Source organism: Rattus norvegicus, chromosome 5 (assembly GCF_021556685.1).
Source record: "Rattus norvegicus strain SHRSP/BbbUtx chromosome 5, alternate assembly SHRSP_T2T, whole genome shotgun sequence".
NCBI lineage: Eukaryota > Metazoa > Chordata > Mammalia > Rodentia > Muridae > Rattus > Rattus norvegicus.
Window position 1 is genome coordinate 113,871,795 of NC_141538.1, and position 24,279 is coordinate 113,896,073.

General features: G+C 38.9%; 1 protein-coding gene and 1 long non-coding RNA gene across 2 annotated transcripts; one reads left to right on the plus strand and one right to left on the minus strand.

The window, feature by feature from the left end:
- Positions 1-1,447: 1,447 nt before the first annotated feature.
- Positions 1,448-2,813, minus strand: Tusc1 (tumor suppressor candidate 1). The gene is given in 1 exon segment (NM_001401265.1): positions 1,448-2,813. A coding segment is annotated over 1 exon segment (612 nt). The 5' UTR covers positions 2,723-2,813; the 3' UTR covers positions 1,448-2,110.
- A 3,122-nt stretch (positions 2,814-5,935) lies between these two features.
- On the plus strand, positions 5,936-10,617 carry LOC148005912 (uncharacterized). The gene is made up of 2 exons (XR_015620971.1): positions 5,936-8,877; positions 9,004-10,617. It is a non-coding gene; the product is annotated as an uncharacterized LOC148005912 (long non-coding RNA).
- Positions 10,618-24,279: the final 13,662 nt, after the last annotated feature.

Below are 24,279 nucleotides of genomic sequence, written 5' to 3' on the forward strand. Positions count from 1 at the left end.
TCCCTTTAAAACCATGAAATGAATAGGGATAGTATTAATTTTCATATACCTCCCCCTTTTTTTCAGCAAATTCTGAAATAATTAGCTACAGAGGAAGACTTCAGTATTCACAATGGAATATCGATTAGCTATAGGCAATATAGGATGGGTTCTCAAATTCTTTTTAACAAGGAATAGCACTAGTTTTCCTTGGGTCTTGTTTTGTCGTATTTGAAATGTAGTATTTAGGCTTTGGGGAAGTTGCTGTATGCAGTATACATTTCATTTCTTTACATCTCTATTCATTTGCCACCCCCTACCCCAAACATTTAAATGCTTTGAACCTATGATGTACAGGGGCCCAGAAACAACACTCCAAAGTCCAGTGTACCTATCCTGAACACTTTCAAAGAATCTTTTTCACCTACTATGAGTCTTTCACGAGTTGTCTCCTCCCATAAGCAAGCCATAAAATTCATAATTTTCCCTTTTCTAAGACAAATTACAGAAACCTTCCTCAAAAGACAACTTTAAAATGTATAAATACTTTAAATATAACATGCTTTCTGATTTGAGACAGTCATAAAGGAAACTGCTGGTCTAACTTGATAGTTGACCTAACACTTTTGAAAGGAATCAAGATCTGTGCCCAGGGAAAAGAATGCCACACAGAGACGTCAAAAAGAAAGTAAGGGTCTTCCCTAGGTTTTACTCTCAGTCTATTAGACTACAACTATCATTCACTCACTTCTATAGGGTGACATATTTAGTCAGTGATGGTTTCAAAAGTTTCCCCGGCATGTAAAATTCTAACTATACATTTCTATGATTGGCCTGACTTTTGCTATAGAAATGTGTGTAGTCAATGACCCTTATGGTGGGTATGGAAAGATGGCACAACTTTTTGCTACCACAAGTTTTATCAGGTACATTGCATTTGCTTTACTGATTAGTAGGCAAAAGGACCATAGAACAAGACATGTTGATGGTGGTAGAGGTCCATAGTCCTAGCACTCAGTAGGCAGAGGATGGAGTGCAGAGTTTCGGGTCACACTGGGACACTAAGCATTACCCAGTCTCAAATAAATAAATAAATAAATAAATAAATAAATAAGCAAGCAAGCTTGGAGCATGTGCTGTTATTCTTTGTTTTCTGATAGCAAAAACAAAACTAAGGCATAGTTCACTGGGAACTTTTGTATAATATACAAGTAATTTCCTGAACGTTGTTAAAAATCAGGCAAAATAACCATGAACTAATTAAATAAGCATTAACGTTAATCTAAAATGTAGTAATAATAAAGCAATCTTCAAAGTATCTTGAGATTTGTAAAGATCTTGTGTGAATAATCCAAAAGAATACAAAAGATAAAGACAGGTATTAAAATATGTAACACATATGCATATATACACTTAGGGGAATCTATGAAGTTTCAAAACTATTACTCAAAAATAATAGCCATGGAAATTTTAGATTTTAATGCACCAGTTTTATTTATCAATTCAAATCATCACCTGTCAAAAGATACTCTAAAAAAAAAAAAAAAGAAAAAAGAAAAGAATCTCTGGAGGCCAACACACCCGAATATATTAAACATATGGGGATTGGAGTGACAGGCAATTATAAATATTTTCTTCTTTATAAAAAGGTAGTACCTCATGGGATATCCAAGAAATAGCAATTTATAAAACATTCTTAAAAGATGGGTCATATAAGAAATAACAGCAGAGAGTTTTGTGGACAGGAGAATGAACAGGCATTACCAACTCAAATACACTATTCATCCTTCAAAGAATTAATGTCAGAGGGGGACAAAAACTGGTCCTCACAACACTTTGCAAACTTTCAAGAATTTAAGAGGTGCAACCAGGCACCCAGTTCTTGCTGCTTTAAAGCAGGTCTTAGATTTGCTAGGCCCCTCTCAACACACCAGCAGGGCACTCGGCAGTTGTTTTGCACAAGTGGGAACTTGGAAACTCTTTATCCTTCAGGCCAACGGATTTGGCTCCCGGAAGTGCCCTAGGGTGGGGCTGGAGTGCAGGTCTTAAGCTTCCCCGAGCTGAGGGGCGGGGCGCGGAGCACTACGGGGGCGGGGCGCGCGCAAGCTCCACCTCCCTTCGCGCCCGCTGGCTAGAGCCAGGGCCCCGGAACGTCCGGGTCATGGGCGCGCAGGCCGGTGGCAGTTTCTTGGAGCGATGGCTCCTCGATGACTCCTGGAGGGCGCGCGCCCTGTTGCTCTAGGTGCAACTGCAGCAGGGCCCGGCGGTACATGACCTCCAGCTTCTCTAGTCGGGCCCGCAGCGCCCTGGGGCTGCCCGGCTCGTCCTCACGGCCTTCGCCTCTCGCCCTGCGGTTGGTGGCGGGCTCGTCCGGGCTGAGGGTTTCGACTGCGGCCTCCCGTTCACCGCTGTCGCCCGGCAGCCGCAGAGCCTGGCGGAAGAGGCTGCGGTTCTCGCGCTTCAGCCGCCGGTTCTCCAGCCTCAGGCGGGCGTTCTCCTCGCGTAGCCGCGCGTTCTGCCGGTCCCGCTCGTCCCGCGCGCGCAAGGCCTCCAGGTGGCTGGCAGCCAGGTCAGCGAAGCGCTCCTCCAGCTGTCGCCGGGCCCCGCCCGCGCGGCCTCGCCAACCCACGCCACCACCGCAGCCCTCCTGGGCCCGGCCTGGACGGCCCGTCTCTCCGCGGCTCCCGCCGCCTTCCCCGCCGCAGCAACCGCGCCGGGTGGCGCAACCACGCATGCGCCACATCGGGTCCGGTCTGGTCGCTCCGCCAGCTCCGTAGGCCGAGGGCCGCGCGCCGGGCGCGGGCGGACTTGGGCCCGGCTGGGCGCTCAGTCGCGGGCGGAGGAAGAAAGGTGGCGGGCGGTTCTGGCGGGAGGCCAGGGGAGGCCGGGAGTTGGCCAGAGCTGAGGCGTGTCCTTGTCTCTCGTGGCTGAGCGGCCCCCCTGGGCCTGCAATCGGCTGGTCTGCTAACACACGACGCCCCTGGGGAGCGCTCTGCCCGTGCCAGGAAAGCCTTGTCCTCTGCTGGGTGCTGCCACCACTTCCCTGAGGGCCTTGGCACTGCGGGAACACTCCAGCCTTGCCCTGCTCCCCAGCACAGCCGCCAGTGCTTACTTTGCGACTTACATGGCAGTCTTGAAACAAAATGAGTTTTGAGACTGCTGTGGAGCACGTTGCATTCATTTATAGGATTTGAAACCTATCTGCTTAACCACGCCCTTGTGTAAGAAACACCAAATGGTATTGGTCTGAGCACCTGCCCTGAGGGCTCTCTGACTCCAACAGGTAGCACTCCAAATACTTGAGGCAAATCCCTGTTTCTGAACATCCCTTGTGTTGGAACTTAATGATAGTAAGGTTATACTGGGCCTTGTCTCAGGGCAGTCCTTAGAATTTTAAACTACAGTTTTATTTCATATATTTGAGATACAGAATATTCAGAAGTTTCCAAACTATCTGAAGACAATTGGATACATACCTTTATACAAAGCACATAACTACTGCTTTTCCTAATGATCTCAACCTACAAAGGCCATGAATTATTGCAAAGTAAACTAAGACTTAGACACTGAAGTCAGAATCTTTGGGAAATACATGGTAATAAGAATCTGTGTTTCAAACAAGGTTCTGTTTAATTTTTAGGTACCATGTGATCTCCAAAACCACCAGACCAAGGAAGTGAACAGGTACTGCCTAGGAGAACTATGGTTCCACTAAGTAGCTAGAAAAACACTCATGGGTTGGGGATTTGGCTCAGTGGTAGAGCGCTGGCCTAGCAAGCACAAGGCCCTGGGTTCGGTCCCCAGCTCCGAAAAAAAAAAAAAAAAGAGAGAGAGAAAAAAGAAAAGAAAAGAAAAACACTGTTATCGTCCTTTAATTTTTCCAGCTAAAATACCACAAATTTACCTGAGCTCTAGAACAGTCATTTCATGAAATCAGTAACAAAGATGTTTCAAAATTTAAGTGAACTTAATTTAAGAAAAGGCTGTAATTTAAATGTAAATTTTAGGCAGTAAACATTGTAGACAGAGCCTGACTTCTCTAAACTACAGAACCTGGACTATGTTGTTAGCATGTCCAGACAGTGTAGTATGAAATACTAGTGTTCTGGGAAAGATGATTTGCTCTGGGGTTTAGATGTGACAACTCTTTAATAAAGAGACTTGAGTAACTGCATACCTCATAATAAAAGTGTAATGTGACACCAGTCACCACCTATATGCTGTAAATTAGGCACTAACCCATTTTATTAACATTCTTTTATTCATTTATAAAACTATAGTATTTTGCTCTTTTCAGGATTCAAGTTGTGCTTTCTCTTGAATAGTGTCTTACAATCAAATGTTTTCATTGTCTTTTAATGTTTTGCTAAAGAACATTGGCCCTAGTTGAATGGGAAGGTAGGCTTTTGTGCTCTGCTTTAGACCCCACTCAACTTCTGAATGCTTCTGTCTTGGTAATAAAGTAATGCTAAGTGTCCTACTAAGCAGATATAACTGATGAGAGAGGATCTCAGTTTATATTGCCAGTATATTTGATACAGCAAATTGTGTGTGTGTGTGTGTGTGTGTGTGTGTGTGTGTGTGTGTGTGTGTGTGTGAGGGGGGGGGAGAGAGAGAGAGAGAGAGAGAGAGAGAGAGAGAGAGACTTTGTTTTTTCAAATGAGAGAAGAGGGAAGGTAGAGAAGGAAAACAAAGCAGTTGAACGAAAAGATGAGTAGTAACCATGAATGCCTTCTTTTATACCTTATTCATTATTTAATGTGTGGGTAGTTTGTCTGCATGTCTTTGTACCATAAGCGTGCCTGGTCCCCTCAGAGGCCATAAGACAAAAGAGTATAGGATCCTCTGGTACAAATGTCAGTAGGTTGTGAGGAGCTGTTTGAGTGTTGGGAATAGAACCTCTAAAAGAACAGCAAGTGCTCTTAACTGCTGAGCTATCTCTCAGAACTTGAAGGTTGCCTTATTAAGAACATTCACCTATGTATGGCTAATGAGTGCATCAGTATTCCTCAACAAGAATTGAGAAAAATGTAAGTTCTAAATTGAAGTTGGGGGATAGCAGACTGAGTCAAATGGTCACAGCCAGAATTGTTGGTGTGTACTTGCATTTAGATTTATTTAGAATAATATGTCAATAATTGTATGACCTGGAAATTAATATTGCATTTGTTTATTGAAAATGTAGCTAGTGCATTATCCTCATAATTATACAATTGTAAATTATGTCCATATAATTTACAGTGTTCTACACAGAAAAACATCACAATAGTAGATATAATACTATTATTTAGGTAAAAATTAAAATTAATAAGATAATCACAGAAAATGATTATGGAACTTAGTAAAGTTAAAATATGCAGTGCTGCAGTTGAGGTTAGAAGGAGGAAATATAGGCTACAAGCACTCGTAGGGAAATAAATAAGAAAATATAGGCTACAAGCACTCTTAGGGAAATAAATAAGACTGCTTGTTACATGGACAGATGTTTGTGAAGAGTAGCATCATTTGAAAGTCTCTAAGAATACAGCTCATTCTTTTCCTGACAATACATGCTTCATGCTCTTCAGCTGTGCTTAATAAGAAAGAAGATTGCTAAGCAGCAGGGCAGGGAGGGCTGGCCTGAGGGATGGTTAAAGGGACAGAATTTCACTAGTACTGTGACTGTTGTATAGCACATGTGTTGGCCAGCAAGCTGTGGTGACCTCCAGGGAACTACTTCAACCTTTTTAAAACAGATTGATTATTTATTTATTTATTTATTTATGTATTTACTTAATGTATGTAAATACACTGTTTCAGACACACCAGAAGAGGGTAACAGTTCCCATTACAAATGGTTGTGAGCCACCATGTGGTTGCTGGGAATTGAACTCGGGACCTCTGGAAGAGCAGTCAATGCTCTGAACTGCTGAGCCATCTCTCCAGTCCAACCTTTTCTTTTTTCTCTTTTTTTCTTTTATCTGCTTTTCTTTTCTTTCTTAATTTCAAGGATTATTTCTACAACACTCCTAAATGAGGTTTGGAATTGTTAAAAAAAAAAAATGCAGTAAATCACTTAGAACAGTTGGCTTTGTTATTCTACTCAAGGAATTCTATCACATCTAATTCCTATAAAGAGGACTTATCATACTTACCTAGTTGTCCTTCCCTTATTCCCCATGGCCAATCTTATTCAACAACCTACTTTTTGTGTTTAAGAGTATTCTCCTCAGTTGGTAAAATGAATTAACTGATGAAATTACCATCATTGTATCTGTTAGTCTATAATGCCTCAAAAGTACTTTCATAAATCTTGCAGTTGAGAAAAGGTATGTCAGCATTGGTGTGAAGTTTTTATTTGGCCTACACTTGACCTATTTATTTTTTCTCAAAGCAAATTTCGAACTACAGTTATTGACTTTGTTATATAATTCAAACTAACAATCTAATCTTGATTAGAATAGTGCCCTATCGAGAGCCCTTGCTTCCAACTCCAACTCCTCCTCCTAAAACAGAGAACCGGTGACCATCTCTGAAAGATGATCTTCACCCAGGGACTGAATCAGCCAGACCTATGAAACATGATCCCTGCTGCATAAACCATTCAATTTAAGTACAGTTTATAGCATCTAGAGCTGCTGATGTTTCTGTTGTATCTTGGTTATTTGCATCATAAAGGACCTGCTAATATGAAATTTATATCCCACTACTCCTAAATCTTAGTCATTTCATGATACATTCTGTAACTTTAGAGAACAGACATGATGGTTATACTCCTAATTTGGGCTCTATGATGGATAATCTTGAATGTCAGCTCAACAGGATCTAGAATCAACTTAGAGAGTTGCCTTTGCACAGACAGATCTGTGAGAGCTTTTCCAAGAAGGAGTAATGAGGTAGAATTATCCAGAATGTGTGCCACATTCTCTCTGAAGGACAGATATAAAGAGGTCCAAGGAAAAGGAAATGCTGCTTACCTACCTGCCTTTCCTTCTTGCTGGTGAGTGTATTTATCCCTTTATTCTTACTGTTGTGTTGCTACTGCTGCTGCTGTTTCTGTGACTGATTTTCCTTATGATACTGGGCCCTAGATTCTTTAGCTTCACATAGACTGGAGGCCATGCATGCTGCAGGAATCCTTCAGGCCTCCAGTGCAAGGTTAGGGTTACTGAGCCACCCATGCTCATAGACTGAGCAGTTCTCATGTTCTCTGCATCTGCAGCATGCTTTTATTGGTTAGTTTATGTCACCTTACACAAGCCAGAGTCATTTGGGAAGAAGGAGCCTCATTTGTGGAAATGCCTACTAGTTTGGCCAGTGGGCAGTCCTGTAGTGCATTTTCTTGATTGATGATTGACAGGAGGAACCAGATCACTGTGGGTAATTCTCCTCACCCTGCTGAGCTGGTGCTCTGGGTGCTATAAGACAACAGACTTACCACAGCATAGGAGCAAGGTAATAGATGGCAAGAGCTTGTGGCCCTGTCTGAGTCCCTTCTGTGACTTCCTTATGTGACGGATTGAGTAATAGAACTGAAAGCTGACATAAACCCTTTCCTCCAAAGTTGATCATGATCTTTCATCACAGCAGTAGAAACCCTAACAAAGACAGCACTGATGACCACTGTGGAATCATCAGCCCTATCCTATAAGCCAATCTAAGAAATCCATTTTTACAATTCATTCTAAAAGTTCTATTGCTCTAGAGAATTCTAATACAGTATCATTATTTCAATATATACACATATCAAAACACCATTGTTATAGACCATCAGTATATGCAAATGTTATTTACCATTCATACTTCAACAAAACAGAAAAAAGAAAATAATATTGGTGAAATAATACCTCTAAACAATAGGTTTTAACCTGACACTGAAATTCCTTATTGTGTCTTATATGGTAAATATTTCTCGTGTAAATGGATCTTCAAAAACAAGTGAACTCCTGGTTTTAGTGAACTACTTCATTGTGTGAAGGTAAGGATAGGTTGGAAGTATGAGAAGCACAGAGAGAAAACTAGTTCTTAGGTGACTGTGGCACGGACAACATTCATTTATTCTTTATTATCCTGGATAATGTCTTGTCTTTTTCTTTTTTACCCTAGGGTTAGGGTGTCTGTAAGGGACAAAACTTTATGTAGTTCACACACTGCCCTTGAATTCTCTGTGAGGAGCTAAGGCTGGTCTTTAACTCCTAATCTTCTTGCTTCCACTTTCAAATAACTAAGATGTTAGTTCTACACTCTCTTCAAAAATTCAGGAGGCTGAGAAAGGAGAATCAAGACCCTATCTCAAGAAAAATAAATTATTAGGTAAAACTGATAGTCATTTTAACAGATTTTGGTAATAGAAGTTTGCCCAGAAATTCTCTTGTATTTTGGCCTTATCCAGACTGAAGTAGGAAAGCGACTGCTCTAATTCTTAGTAATAAGCTCCACTAATCACTGGTATTAATATGTATTAATTTTATTTTACATATGAGCGTTTTACATATACGTTAAAACTATAATAATAATAAAGAGTCTGTATTGAGACACATTCAGATTTGATTATGTCACATCCATCCTAGTTCTGTTGCCTAGAGTAGTCTCCTAAAGCCATGGTTCACTCACTTTTCATCTGAGAATAAAAATAGGATCTTCTGTTTGTTTGTTTGTTTGTTTGTTTGTTTGTTTTTTGAAGGCATGCATATCTTAAACATAGAAGCAGCTAGCAGGAGGTTTTTAATAACTCCAGGATATTATTATCCTGTGGTTTGGTTTTATTTTATGCGGTAGACATTTGTAGAATGATTTCTTATGAATAGTCAATGCTATTTAAAACTCTCATTTGAGTTTCTTGACTAAGGAGCTACCCCAAATATAAGATGCTGTCCCAATGGTGATATGATTCTTATTTCTTGATAGTTCTCATTAAATGTTTGGGTTTTTTTTTTTTTTTTTTTTTTTTTTTTTTTTTTTTGGTTCTTTTTTTCAGAGCTGGGGACCGAACCCAGGGCCTTGCGCTTCCTAGGTAAGCGCTCTACCACTGAGCTAAATCCCCAGCCCAAATGTTTGGGTTTTAAAATCCATATTCTGTAAGCCCAGTGTGCTGAAGAGTTTGGTTAATCACATTCTGAGCTTCATGTTTGCTAATATTCTCCCTGAAGCCTGGGCTGAGCTTGGTTCATTTTCCAAAAGCAGATTTATTACGGTTATGAAGAGCAAGTATCGATGCTCGGGAGTGTGAAGACCTCTTTATTGGAATAATTACTGGAGAGTTAGGAATTGTAAATATTGATTGCATTTATTTAGTCTTTTGATACGGGCAAAAATATTAAAAGCCATCAAACACCAGCATTGCCTTTCACCAGCATCATTTAGTTCTAGCTAGAGGGAAAATTGTGACATGAACAAAAGCAGTGTGACTTATCTGTCTTAATTAGGACATTTTCTATACTGAAGGAAATACCCTTCTTCAAGCATGATATAAAACACTAGCCAGACTAATAAAAGAAGGTAAGTGTGATGCAGGCTAGCATACAATAGTGGGGCCTAGAGCAGAAGTTATCTGCACAGGATAACAGACCCACAAGACCATTGTTCCACTTTTTCATGCTGTATTTCTGGAAATTTGCATCGTTCCTCAAAGTATCTAAAACTGTAGTATTCATTAGCCACATGTGTATTTTAAATGCAATCTTCAGATTAGTTCCTAGCTTACACTGGCCACAATCCCAAGGTGCCCGAGTCACATGTAGCTGTGGCATGTGGGGGTGGTAGTTGTTAGCACAGAGAGATCCTGTAGGCAGCAATGAGATTAGTCACATGCCCTACTCCCCACTCAAATTGTTGCTTCAGCTTCAGGAACTATGTTGAAATTGATAGTGAAAAACCTACAAGAGACATTTTCAGCATTTTACTCTATATACAGTTTCATGCAACTGAACAGTTTTCTTCTGAGCATAGGGATAGAAATCCATCCTATTCTATACTTGTCTGGGCTAGTATTTGGTGTTATTTGACCTAATATAGTCACATGGTATGGTTGTTTAAATGAGAATTACCACCATAGGATCAAGCATTTGACTATTTGGTTGCTAGTTAGAATGACACTTCTTGGGAAAATTAAAAGGGGTATTGCCTTGCTGACAGAAGTATTTCTTGGGGAAATGGATTTGGGAGATCAAAGCCCCTCTTTAGTTCTAGCGTGTTCTCCATGTCATGTCTGCACTTGAAGATTTGAGATCTCAGGTTCCTGCTCCTACTGTTCTGCATGCCATTGGCTGCCATGATTCCCTACCATGATGTACTCTTACTACTCTGGAACCATAAGCCCAAATAACCATTTTCTTCTATAAATTGTCTTTGTACTGGTGTCTTATCAGAGCAACAGAAAATATGGAATAGGTAACCTCAATTAAGGAATTGACTTGAACTGATTGAGCTGTGGGTATTTTATTTGATGGGTCAGAGCTCAGCCCACTGTGGCAGTACCAGGTGGTCCTAAGCTATATTACAGAAGCCGTCTGGAAGAGCAAGAGAACAGGGCATCAAGCAACATTCTTGCATAGTTTGTACTTCATATTTTTATCTTGTCTCAGTTCCTGTTCTGACTTTCTTCAGTGATAAACTGTGAACTGGAAATGTAAACTGAAATAAACCCTTTCTTCTACAAAATTGCTTTGATGTTTTATCATAGCAACAGAGAAAGAAGATAGTAGAACACTCTATCACTCATGTTGGTGATTCTGCCTCAGTCTAAGTTCCAGAGTGACTCATCAAAATAATAAAAGGGATGCTGGGAAATCCTCATGCTTAGAATCAGGATAATCATGAGATTAACTCAGAAAAGTAGGAAAATAAATAATTTAAATGATCTCTTAGTCCTTTTTGTTACTCTCAGTGATTTTTCTTCCACTCAAGAGGAGGGAAGCATGAGTTCTGGACTAAATCATCATTCCTGTCATGGATTCTCATCTTCAGTGTAGTAACATGCTTCATGCCTGCCTCATGCAAAGAGCCCATGAAGAGCCAGTATAAGGAAATTAAGTTTATCCCCTTCCAATCTTCACTGTGGCTCTTCTTGTTGCTTTTGTTACTGTTTTTAGCTTTGAGGGGGAGTAACATGATAAACTAAAAGTTAAGTTCAAAGAAAAGAAAATAACAGGTGGTAGTGCAAATTTTTAGTATTGGATCTTAGATGCCAGATGTCACATGCAAGCCTGCACTCTGTGTCTTTGTGGCCTTCTTTACACACTCTTTCTCAGCTCAGACTGTGCTACTGTCCTCACAGCTCTGGCTTTGGTGTTAAACCCTGTTCTCCTTTTCCCATGGAATGACTGAAACTGGGCAATATGGTCCTTTAGGGAATAATAAAGGCAGTTATAATACTTTATAGGTTAGTCAAACTCCAGAAGTGGTAGCTACTCTCATGAGGGTATTGTCAATTTGTGGAGTCATCTTCCACTAACACTTAACCTTTAGATTTATCCAGGCACCAGGCCTCACTCCCAACAGATGGAATTATATACAATACATGAGCTTTTTGCTCGGTTATTATCTTTTACAAAAAAAACGTACAGCATCTGTCTTTTCTATTAGCATGTATTCTGAGATAAGGAAAAGTTCTACAGTGTTTCAAGCAAAATTCCTATCTTAGTGAAGGCTATAAATTTACTCTGGCAGTGTTCAAGGAAACCCAACTATCAGTTAGGGACTGACCAGAGCCCAGGTACATAATAGTGAGGAAAGGAGATGTAAGGACTGATTGGGTTGCATTTTGATAGGGTGTATAGACAATATAGCCTTTGGGGTTTGTCAAGGAACATCAACACACAATCCATTCCTTCTATTCCATTGTTATGAGAATACATTCGTTTTATATAATGGAGGTAACTCATTTTGCTTTCATGGTCATCTATAAAATAGTAACAATTAAAATACATGAAGGGTTAGAACATTTTTAGAACTGAAACAGAACGCATCACTTGCTATTGTGGCTGTAAGAGATCAGGTGGTTATATCATTTACTGTAATGACTAATATGATCTATATTGATCCAAAATTTATATCTCAATCCCAAAATTCCAGTCTAAATTCAAAGCTTCATGAATGACAATTTTTATTTAATGTGCTTTCTTATCTCGCTTGTTTTCCAATACTAACCATATTAAATTTATTTTTTCCGGGAGGGAGAGATGGCTCAGTGGTTAAGAGCACTGACTATCTTCCTGAGGTCCTTAGTTCAATTCCCAGCAACCACCTGGTGGCTCACAACTATCTATAATGAGATCTGATGCCCTCTTCTCATGTGTCCGAAGACAGCTACAGTGTATATAATAAATAAATAAATAAATCTTTAAACCTATTTTTCCATGTTTTTTAATTGAAAATAGATTTTTCTCATACAGTCAATACTGATTATAGATGTTGCTTGCAACCCAACCAAGACCTTTGGGTTAAGAAGGTGCAGAGTACAAGGACACAGACTTCGGGAGTCAGGGAAGTGGAAAAAGCAGACTCCTTTATTAAAAGAACTGGGCAAACCTTTATATCCTGTTCCCAGCATATCATTAATTCTCAAGTAGCCAATATGATGCGTCTTTTTCTCAGTGGCTCGCTTATCACCTGATCCAGTATCAGTGCTGGCAGATTCTCGGTTGGCTCAGGGTGAAATATCAGTGGTACATAGGTACATATGCCAGAATTGTGGCTGGGCCTGCTTGGCTACATTCTTCCTACATTCCTCCCCACCCCTTTTTTTGGTAGCCTGGTGTAAGTAAGAGTTCTTTGTTCCAGCCTGTTGACCTTATTTCAGGGGTCCTCCCTGTACTCCCTAGGGTTCTTCTCTACCTCCCTTCCCTCCAGATCCACTCCATTTCAGTATCTCATTACAAAAATTCAGGCTTCTATGACATAACAACCAAACATTACAACATAAAATATCATAAGATGAAGGGAAAGTTATTATATCAAAGTTGGACATGGCAAGCCAACAAAAAGAGAAGAATCCTTAAGAACAGGCATAAAACTAAAGACCTTCTCATTCTCACAGTCAGGAGTCCAATAAAAGTATTGAGCTAGGATTTATATGCATTGAGGACCTGGTACAAACCAGTGCAGATCTTGTGCTAGCTGCTTCAGTCTCTGAGAGCTTATATACGTGTTGCTTAATTGATTCACAAGACCTTTCTCTCCTGGTGTCTCCTATATCCTCTTGTTCTTAAAATCTGTCTACCTCTTTTTCTGGGGAATTCTCTGAGCTCTGGCAGGAGGGATTCGATTGAGGCTTCCCATTTGAATATCTAGTTATGTGTTTACATCTGTTCCCATCTGCTGTGGATGAAACTTTTCTGATAATGACTAGAAAGGGTATTTCCCTGAGTATAGCAGAATATCATTAAGGACCATCTTATTAATACACTTTTTCCAGGCTATCTAGTCTTTTGTTCTTGGTCATTCAATCAGTATCAGTCATGGGTTTCCTCTTGTGGAGTGAGCCTTAAGCCAAATCAGACATTACTTGGCTACTCCCAAAAGTTCTGTGCCACAGTTGCCCTAGCATACTTTTCAAGCAGGGCAGATTGTTGGCCAAAGGTTTTGTTGCTGAGTTTGTGTCCGAATTTCTCTTTCAGTAGCCTGCAGAATACATTTGCATATGAAAGAGACTAGAATGTAGGGGTGAAGGGGCTCTATGTAGGCACCAGCTTTATTGCTCTATGTTTATTGAATTAAGTGAGTATTGTCCTTGGCATTGGAATTCTATCAGTTTATAGAGAGCAACCCTATGTCTTAGCAATAGCCTGGGTTGTTTGGGAATTTACATGGGACCCTCACTTGGTCAACAGCACAACTGAATGCAATCAATTTCTGCCACGGGAAGCCTTGCTTGACTACAAAGAGATGACCAGTTGAAACTCCATATCCTCCCCTTTGCTATGAATCCTCATTAGGATCACCTTCATATATTCCAGGACATTTCCACAGCCCTAGATTTCCAGACCACCCCCTAAATGTGCCCCAATTTTATCTGTCACTTCCTGTAATCTCTCTACCCCATCTTCTCCCCCAACACACCTGCTCTCCCTGGTGCTATCCCCACCTGCTCTCAGTCTATCCATAAAAATCTCTTCTGTTTACTCACTCCCACAGAGATCCATGTGCCTCCACCCACTATATCCTTCCTCTTTACCTAAAATCTCTGCATCTACAGATTGTAGCTTGGTTATCCTTTACTGAATGACTAACATTCACTTACAAGTGAATACATACAGTATTTATCTTTCTTGGTCTGAGTTACCTCATGCAGGAAAACTTTTTTTTTCTCATTCCATTCATTTGCCTTTCATAATGTCAGTCATTTTAATAGCTGAGAGATACTCCATTGTACAAAATGACCACACTTTCTTTATCCATTCTTCTGTTGAGGGACATCTAGATTGTTTCCAGTTGGTGGATTTTTTTTTTTTTCCTGAACTGAGGACCGAACCCAGGGCCTTGTGCTTGCTAGGCAAGCGCTCTACCACTGAGCTAAATCCCCAACCCCTAGTTGGTGTATTTTTATGAATAAAGCCACAGTTGAGCAAGTGTCCTTATGATAGGTTGGAGCATCATTTGGGTAGATGCCCAAGAGTGGTATAGTTAGGTCTTAAGGTAGATTGAGTCCCAACTTTCTGAGGAACTGCCATACTGATTTCCCTAATGGCTATACAAGTTTACATTCCCACCAGCAATATAGGAGTGTTCCTCCTGCACCACGTCCTTGCTATCCTGAGATGTCCCTTATATTATTGATCTTAGACATTCTGACATATGATATCTGCATGTTGAAAAATGCAAAAGATCCATACTTATCACCCTGCACAATACTCAAGAATAGTGGATAAAAAAGACCTCAGCATAAATCCAGATACATTGAACCTCATAGAAGAGAAAGCTGGGAATCACCTTGAAAACATCTGTTGGCAGTATATTTGATCACACTGAGAACCATGATATTGTGTTATTTACTGAAAACAAAACAAACTCTTTCTAGTTGTGGTGGGGCTCAGCCCTTAGCACACACCTTTTATTCCTCTGGCTGGAATACAGACATGCCCTTAATACACACCTTTAATCCCAAACAATGAAGGTAAAGTTAATTTGTAGAGGAAAGCACCCATGTGTTGACTGTAATATTAAAATATCAATCCATTCTATCACAGTCTAGGCACTGGCCTGAGGTCTTGTCTCCCCACTCCATGGCTAACCTCATGCGGCGTCCACCCAGTCTGCTGTGGAACCCTCTCAAATCCCAGTCATCTAACCCCCATGGCTAACTGCTGCCAAACCCACTCAGCAATTTCAAATTTCCATGGCTGACTGGGGCCACACTCTCACAAACCCACACTCTACCTCACCTTTCCCATTTCGAGAAATGGAAAACACTAGACAATCTTAGTTTAGAATCATCAGATAACATAATCACTAGGCACCGAATCTAGCATCCTAAAGTCACCAACTATTCTATGTTAGAAATCTTCCCAGTGGCAGATCCTGGTGGATTCCTCCAGCAGAACTCAGCCCCCGGCCTACTTCTTGTCTGCCTCGCTCCTGCTATCCAAAGAAGTACCCTCCTCCTCCTTTCTCTCTTTCTCTCTCAGACCTGGAAGTCTTGCCTCTTCCTCACCCAGTGATTGGCTATATTTATGATTTATTATTTAATCAACTAGGGGAAAATTTCACTACATGTTTGAAAATATTGTCTAGTTGAATTGCAGACAAAATGAGAAATCAAAGATTTGACAGAATAGGAGATGCACAACTCTCATGAGAAGAGCAAGGAAAGGGAAGCTACTTAAGGGACAGTGCAGAGGAGAGGAGGCAGTTTTACTGGGACAGTTGTACAGAGCCAGGTTGCAGAGAGAACAAACTAGACACAAGTGGAGACAAAATAAGCCAGAGAATGATAAGGAGCTAGAAGGTTAAAACATAATTGCCAAAGTTCGTACGAGGCCAAGCAGAGCAATTCAGGAGAAGCATAGAGCAGACAGATTGAATCAGTCAGCATGGAGAAGAGTTTGAGCCAAAAACAGTTGAGTTGACCATCCAGCAGCCATAGTTTAGAAAGAGATAGGAAGGGTGAATTTATTCAATAGCAAGTCTCAGAAGCTGAAAATATTCTAGACCTAGATTAGATTGTATGGAGACTAGAAGCTTCCAAGACTAGGCCTATGTTAGCAGATGGGGGACTAAGTCTCAGAGAAGATGATTACTTCAGGTGAATAAAAGATACTTTAACACATTTGAGCAGAAGTCTTTCTAAACAGAACAGTGATCGCACAGGCTCTAAGATTAACAATTAATATGTGGGACCTCTTCTTTCATTAAGCATTTTATTCATGAATATTTCAAATGATATCCCCTTTCCTAGTTACCCTTCCACGAACCCAGGATTCCATCCCCTCCTCCCCACTCTCCTTTACCTCTATGAGTGTTCCTCCGACCACTTACCCACTCCTGCCTCACCTCTCTAGGATCCCTCTAAACTGGGACTTCAGGCCTCCACAGGACTAAGGGCCTCCCTTCCCATTGATGTCAGATAAGGCTATCCTCATCTCTATATATATGGCTTTCTCCAGGTATACTCTTTAGATGGTAGTTTAGTCACTGGGAACTCTAGGTGGTCCAGTTAGTTGATACTGTTCTTCCTGTGTGGTTGCAACCCCCTTCATCTCCTTCAGTTTTTTCCCTAACTCTTCCATTGGGGTTCCTGGGCTTAGTCTGATGGTTGGCTGTGAGTATCTTTATCTGAATTAGTGAATTGATGGCAGAACCTCTTAGGGGTCACCCATACCAAGCTCCTGTAAGCAAGTGTTTTTTTGGCATCAGGAATTGTGTCAGGATTTGGTGTCTGCAGATGGGATGGACAAAGTGGCAGCCTAGAGAATAGGAAAGTTTTTTTTTTTTTTAACCAACTCCCATCTGATAAAAGACTAATACATAAAATCTATAAAGGACTCAAGAAACTAACTATCAAAAAATAATTCAATTTAAAAATTGGGTACAGGTATAAGCAGAATTCTCACTAGAGGAAGCTCAAATAGTTGAGAAACACTTAAGGAAATGTTCAACATCCTTAGCCATCAGGAAAACACAAACTCCTTGGGATTACATATGCATCTTTTAAAAGGTTAGTTAACTCTCCAGAAGTCTCCATTTCAACAAGCAGTCCCACCATGTGGCTAAGGAAGCCACTTGTTTATTGCATTTTATTTCTTCCCATTCTTTTATTTCACATATCTGCCTCATGCAATTAATTTCTTTCCTTTAAGTATTTTTAATTTTTCTCAGCATCTTTCTTTATATCAGATTAATTCAAAACAGTATTACCTGTCACCTGGTTTATGCAGGAACTATTTTGCTGTTCCCAGTCTTACTCCTTTCATAACTATGATTCACAGAGCTAGCTTTGCAAACATAAATGTATAACATTCAACTTACCCATATAAAGTCCTCCAAGGTTTTCTATTATATGATTAAGAAAATCCAAACTCTTTTCATTTTATATCCTGGACTATAAGTCTTGTTTGATTTTAGTCTGTGTCTTAATATTCATCTATTTTTGAATTTCCTGCTCTATACTTTAACTGAGATGGCTACTGGAGTTCAGAGGTTCAATAAAGATGATTAATAGTGTGATAGTCGCTACAATGTGAATGAACAACATGGGAATCCTTGTGGAAGGAAGTATGCTAATGATGTTTTTCATTTCTGGCATAATTTAGTAATTTTGTTTCTGCTTATACTGGGTTAATTAATCCTAAGTATATTGCTGATTGATTTGTGGGTGTTAATGACAAGGGTATAAATTCTGATATGTTTGCTGAGCTAAAAACATGTGAGTATAATTAATATAGCAGATCAGTTTGCACTTTGATATTTTTATTATTATCATCTTTTTAAGTCTGAGTTGGACTAATCATTGTTGAACAGAGATTAATCAATTGTTAATTAGATGATTACAGTAAAAATATGGTATTTTCGAATGAGATAATTAGAATAATAATAGACAATTCTACTGTTACAAAAAAGGCAAATGAATTTTTATTCAATTTTTTTTCCAAAAGGCTTCATGTTTAAATGTTTCCGGTTTTGTTTTGTTTTTCATCAGGGCATAGGGAATAAATGTGTTTCTTGAGATATTTAATTGAAATAGAATAAATAGTACTGCAGTTAATGAAATAACATTAATGAAATATATTGTGATTTCTAGTGGCATTTCACTTTGAAGAGGTTAATGCTTTTAAACTTTAACTTAAAAAGCTAATACCTACTGTTTTGAAGGAGGTTGGGTTTGGAGAACTAAAATCCCATTTTCTCCAGTTAGAAAACCATAGCATCCAAGAACAAATAAAAAACATTGACTATATTTTAACTGCGCCCTTCATCATACATCATCACTGGATTCTCCACAGTATTAAACCTGAAGCAATAGTTAAGGGAAATATTTGATAAATATAGCAAGAGTACATTTTAAAACAAAAACCTGAAATTCAAAGAAAGTGGTGTGAGAACAAATACACATTTCTTTTTAGCCATCAGAAAATTAACTAAGGCATACAAAGTAGAAAAGACATAAAATTAATGTGCAGAAGGAGGAGAATTGCAGGAGTATAGTTACCCCTTAGTTCTATTTGATTTTGAAATGTATACGTACCTCCTTGTCTAAACCAGGAGTCGAGGTAAGAAAGGTTAAAGACAGGGATGGCAAATGAATACTAAGAGAATTTGGCAGGCTTGGAGAACATATAATGGCATAGGACAAAATACATTGAACTCTAAAACTAATGTTTTGTAAATGATTCTCTATAGGAAAGAAAAGGCAATGGTATGTAACAAATGTGTCCAGGTGTATTGACAGACTCCCATCTTTCTGTGATACCAATTTAGTCTCTCTGGTTAATGAGACTTTACTAAAAAGAATGGATGGAATTTTGTTTCTCTTTTGCTATTCTGAATCACGTTGATAAAGAACATTCCAAATAGCCTCACCCTAGATGGAAAGGAGAAAAAGGTACAATTCAAATGGCATTTGTTCTGAAGTATATTCTAAGGCCCCTCAACATGTCTAAAGATCGTTGTTAGGGTGTTACTTCCTCAGTCTCAACACTGGCAAATGAAGTGAAGTTCCTGAGGTCATGCACAATTTGGTTGTTTTCAGGAAGTCATGGGGAAGAATTCATCAGTGAATATCCTTGTTTAAAAAATGGTATTTACATGAGATTGAGTGGAAGAAAATAAAAAAGTGAGATACGGTAGATAGGCATGTTACTCAAATGAGAAAACCAAATGGGGAAAACACCTAAATTATAAATCAGAAATGGATTCACACAGAATAGAAAAGGAATTAGAAGCTAGCACTACAGAATATTAGATTTTAGTTTTTCTCTGGTATATTTTTGCTAAAAATACTGTTCTGTGGCAGGGCTTAGATATTCTAAAGAGACACTTATGATTCAGTCTTTATCTAATTATTGAAACAGTGGGCCTACTAATTTCAGTGTCTTCTGTAAGCAATGCTCAAAACAGAGATGAGCCTGGTCTTTCAAGGCAGCACAGTTTGTGTACTGCTAATTATAGTCCTTGAATATAGATGTCCACTATCACAGCTATAGTCAGAGAACTAGCTTTCTGGGATATTACTTTCACATAACTGATAAAAAGTATTAATCTCTCGAATTATCTCCTATGAAAAATTTTCTTTAGATGTCAGAGTTTTTAATGAATGAAATATTGTACATAGATGAATACTATGCAATCACTGAAAAATAATGTATGCATTTAAAAATAATCCTTACTACATATATCTATTTTTGCATGTGTAAGTGGTATTCAGGCATATGTCTATGTATTTTCAGATGTATATGGCACATGTGTGTGGCACTGAGTTTGTATATGTGTTCATATGTATATAGCCCCTATGTGTGTGTGGGGGGGGATGGGTGTGCACGTGGAGGGTAAAAGTAGATGTAGGCATCTTCCTCCATCACTCTCTACTTTCCTGCTGCAGGGCCTCTCACTGAGCTGAGAGATCATGGAATCAGTAAGTGTAGGCAACTTGACCTACAGTTTGCCTGTCTCCATCTATCAAACCAGGCAACCATATGCAGGCCACTGTGGTACTTGTTTTATGGGGGGGAACTCATAAGACTGGAATTTTGGACTTGAAATTTCTTTGGCCAGCACATTTTATTCTAAGTTATCTCCCCAGCATCTCCTTTAATTCGTTTAATTTGTGATATGTAGTAATAATAGAAATAATACCTTTTTATTCCAAGTAATTTGAGTTAGTTTTTATAAATCCATGAAACAGTTACCCTTTTACTTGCATTGGCATGCTTATTTTGGAGAGATATACCATAACTGACAAACTCCATAATGTAACGTTAGTGGTGTTCCAAGGAGAAAGACCAGACAGCCTTGTCCCAGTCATGAACCCTATTGTCAAAGCATGAAGCTCTGAAATCTTCTGTTTGAAAAACTAAAGATATCAACAAACACCACCAAAAGCTAAATCTTTTCTAAAATCCTCTTAAACGTCTCAGATTAGGTCTGCCAGCAGTGCCTGTTGTTGCTTGGAGAGTTAGAGGTTTCATGGGAAAAGCCAGAAGGAACACTATCCGTTTTAACAGGTTTTTGACTTGAAAAACATTTTTTTCTCAGTAACCTCACAGCAAAAGGTGTCTGTCTGGGGATAAGACAAAGGGTGTCAGAACAGAGCTATGTATCAAAATATGACTTAAGGGAAAAGACTGTGCATATTGAAAAAAATAAAATAATTGAAGTCTGCAGAATGACACCGGGACAGTCCTTTTTATGCTGACAGGAATGAGAGAGTAAATATGGAGTGTTGCAGACTGCAAATGTCTTTTGTATTCTTGCAACACGGAATGTGCCTCTTGGTTTATTTGTTTGCTCATTTTTAAATGTATTTTCTGACAATTCAGTGGTTGTCATTTCTACTTGTTCTTTCCTCTTTAGTGTAAACAGATTGCTGCTTCAGCTGAAGTGGGTGAAAGGAATAAAGGCTTTCTCATGGCTATCAACGATGCTGAGGGCACTTGGGGCAGCCATCTGAGTCTTACAGACCTACCTGGTCAAGCATGGTGGAGCTGGAATCCATCCAGTGGCAATATTTCCTCTTCCTGGCCACAAAGCTCTGGTCCTTGATAACTCAGTAACCTATACTGTCTTTAAGTCCAATTCTAGTATCTTGTTACAAATGTTGCTTTGTAGATCATAGAAATGGAATATAATTGCTAGCCTAGATCCCTGTTGTTCAACTGGAAGCTGTCTGGTTAGCAAGAGTGACAATTCCCATTAAAAACCAATCCTACAACAATTTTAAAAAGGAGGCAGATGAGTTAAGTGAAATAATTTGAATTTTGGTAGATAAAGGTGTGTTAGAGAAATAACAACCTTATTAGAAGTACAAATTCTTTCCCAGTTGTGTCTCTGGTTATAGGAATATTCATTGTATTCCATTCCCATAATTTGTTTTGCTTGTTTGTTTGCTTGTTTGTTTTTGTTTTTGTTTTCCAAGACAGGGTTTCTCTGTATAGTCCTGGCTGTTTTACTATTCTGGAATTCTTTTTGTAGACCAAGCTGGCCTCAAACTCAGAGATCTGAGTGCCTCTGAGTGCTCAGATTAAAGGCATGTTCCTCATAACTTTTACTAGGATGAAAATTTTAGATAAGTATCTATAACCATTAATCTTATTATGGTTTCAGAATATTCTGTGGGTGGCCTAATGCTGAATGTCAAAAATAAAGTTTCTTATAATTTACAGTGCTTTAGGGTTCATCCATGCATGGATTTGACAAAAGTTATATGTTCTCCAAGTAAATAGACAATTAATTCTCCTTTTTTAATTTAGATATGATCACTTCCTTGATGCCTTTTAAAAATATTTTTGAACTTATTGTGCAATTTCTATGCAATTCTATTCCCAATAAACTGAAACTTTTAATTTAAGAGTGTTGTTACGTCTGGATTAGCAAGTATAATAGCCTAAGAATTTCATGAAGTCATTGCTTTTAATAGCTGAATAGTACTCCATTGTGTAAATGTACCACATTTCTTGTATCCATTCCTCTGTGAAAGGACATCTGGGTTCTTTCCAGCCTCTGACTATTATAAATAAGGTTTCTGTGAACATAGTGGAACATGTATCCTTGTTATATATTGGAGCATCTTTTATGTATTTGCCAAGGAGTGGTATAAATTTCTGGAAAACCTCCAGACTGATTTCCATAGTGGTTGTACCAGCTTGCAATCCCAACAACAATAGAGGAGTGTTCCTCTTTCTCCACATCCTCGCCAGTATCTGCTGTTACCTGAGTTTTTAGTCTTAGCCATTCTCACTAGTGTGAGGTCAAATCTCAGGGTCAGAGCTCCCAGGGCTAGACCACTAACCAAAGACTATACATGGAGGGACCCATGGCTCCAGCTGCAAATGTAGCAGAGGATGGTCTTGTAGGACATCTATTGGAAGAGAGGCCCTTTGTCCTGTGAAGACTTGATGCCCCAGTATAGGGGAATGCTAGGGCGGGGAGGCAGGAATGAGTGGGTGGCTAGAGGAGCACCCGTACAGAAGCAGGGGTAGGGAGGAAGGGATAGGGGCTTTCCAGAGGGGAAACCAGTAAAAGTAATAACATTTTAAATATAAATAAATAAAATATCCAATAAACAATTCCAACAGCAACCCCAAATTGATATGGAAATTTAAATACTTTGAAGAAAATAATGTTAGAGCGATCAGAGATGGATCATATCAACTTAAGTGTTTTCCCTTTTGAACATAAAAATGTCTTTTTATTCACTGATGTTTATTCAATTTTTATTCAAAACGGTTTTTGTTTGTTCTGACAATATTAAGATTTGCCCTACCATTATCCACATACCCTCTAGTGGTTCTTCTGGGAGCTCAAATAAGACACCAAAAATTCCAGCAGTCTTGGATCACATGAATTTATGAAAAAGTCACTCTGTGACCTTGGCAAGTTTCTCTTCAGTTTTACATTAGGCATTATTTATCCTCTAGCTCTTAAATTTGTGTTGTGCTCTAGACATTATGTGTGGCAATGATTGTTACATTTAAGACAAAAATAAGACAAAGAACCATGTCTTTCTTGTTAATGGAGATTTTCATCATGTTCATCAACACTCACATGTGTTAATCAAGAACTTCTATTTGGTTCCTCTCTTTTTAGTCATAACTTATGGAAAGAAATGTAGTGAATGCAATAGAAACACCCAAGTTTTCCCACACCAATAAAACTGATTTAGTCTTCAAAAGGAACATAGTCTCTGTCTTCATAGTGTTTACACTGAATAGAGTAGAATGACATTTCAAACCAGGGTTAAATGGTGGTAGTGAACAGTACTGAGAAATACTTTGAATCTGGTTAACCCCTTGATGGTCATACTGATGTGCTCTAAGTAGAGTCTCATAGGAAGCATTGGTGATAGTCTGCCTTCACCCTGGATACTAAACATAAACCAGAGCCCATTGAGTTACAGCTTATATTTTCCTTTTTATGTTTTCATGACCCATATTCACAAGTTTTCTTTAATATCCCCAAATGAGTCAGTTATGTACAACAGTGAGTAATACATAGTATGTACATAGTACATTCTAAACACATTTGTCATTCACTGTTTCTGAAATACCAAGATGTGTACAAAGCTGATAAAGTGAGCATATAACTAAACAAAAATTTAACAAAAAATGCTTTGCCTTCCATATATTATACCTCTTGATTTTTTAAAAATTCTAATTTAGTCAAGAAAAATATTTAATTTAAAATCTACTAATGTACAGTAATCACCAAGTTTAAAACATTTTACCAGCTATACAAACAGTTGTACATACTATAAACTAGTAACAAAATGTAAAGTATATTTTATTAGACAATTTTAGCGATATGAATTTATTTTGCTGCTTGGTTGGTATGGTTGTTTAAAAAGTACACTTTGAGTATATGAATGCCTATTTTCACTGAGTTCTTTTCCCCTTTGTTTAACCATTTTATTCGAAAATTTTAAAGAAAGTGAAAAATTGGTACTTAAATCTCTTTGATTAAGATGTGGTAAAGTGGTAAGCAATTAGAAATATGAGGAAAAATGAATAGTATTGTCTTGGAAGTTAGGGGATCTTGGTAAATATTTGCCTGACACTCAGGTTGTCTTCTGACTACACATATAAGCCATGGCGCATTCATGACCCCAAAGTTTAAATTTGCATACCTGAACCCCCCCCACACACACACACTGTACACACACACACACACACACAC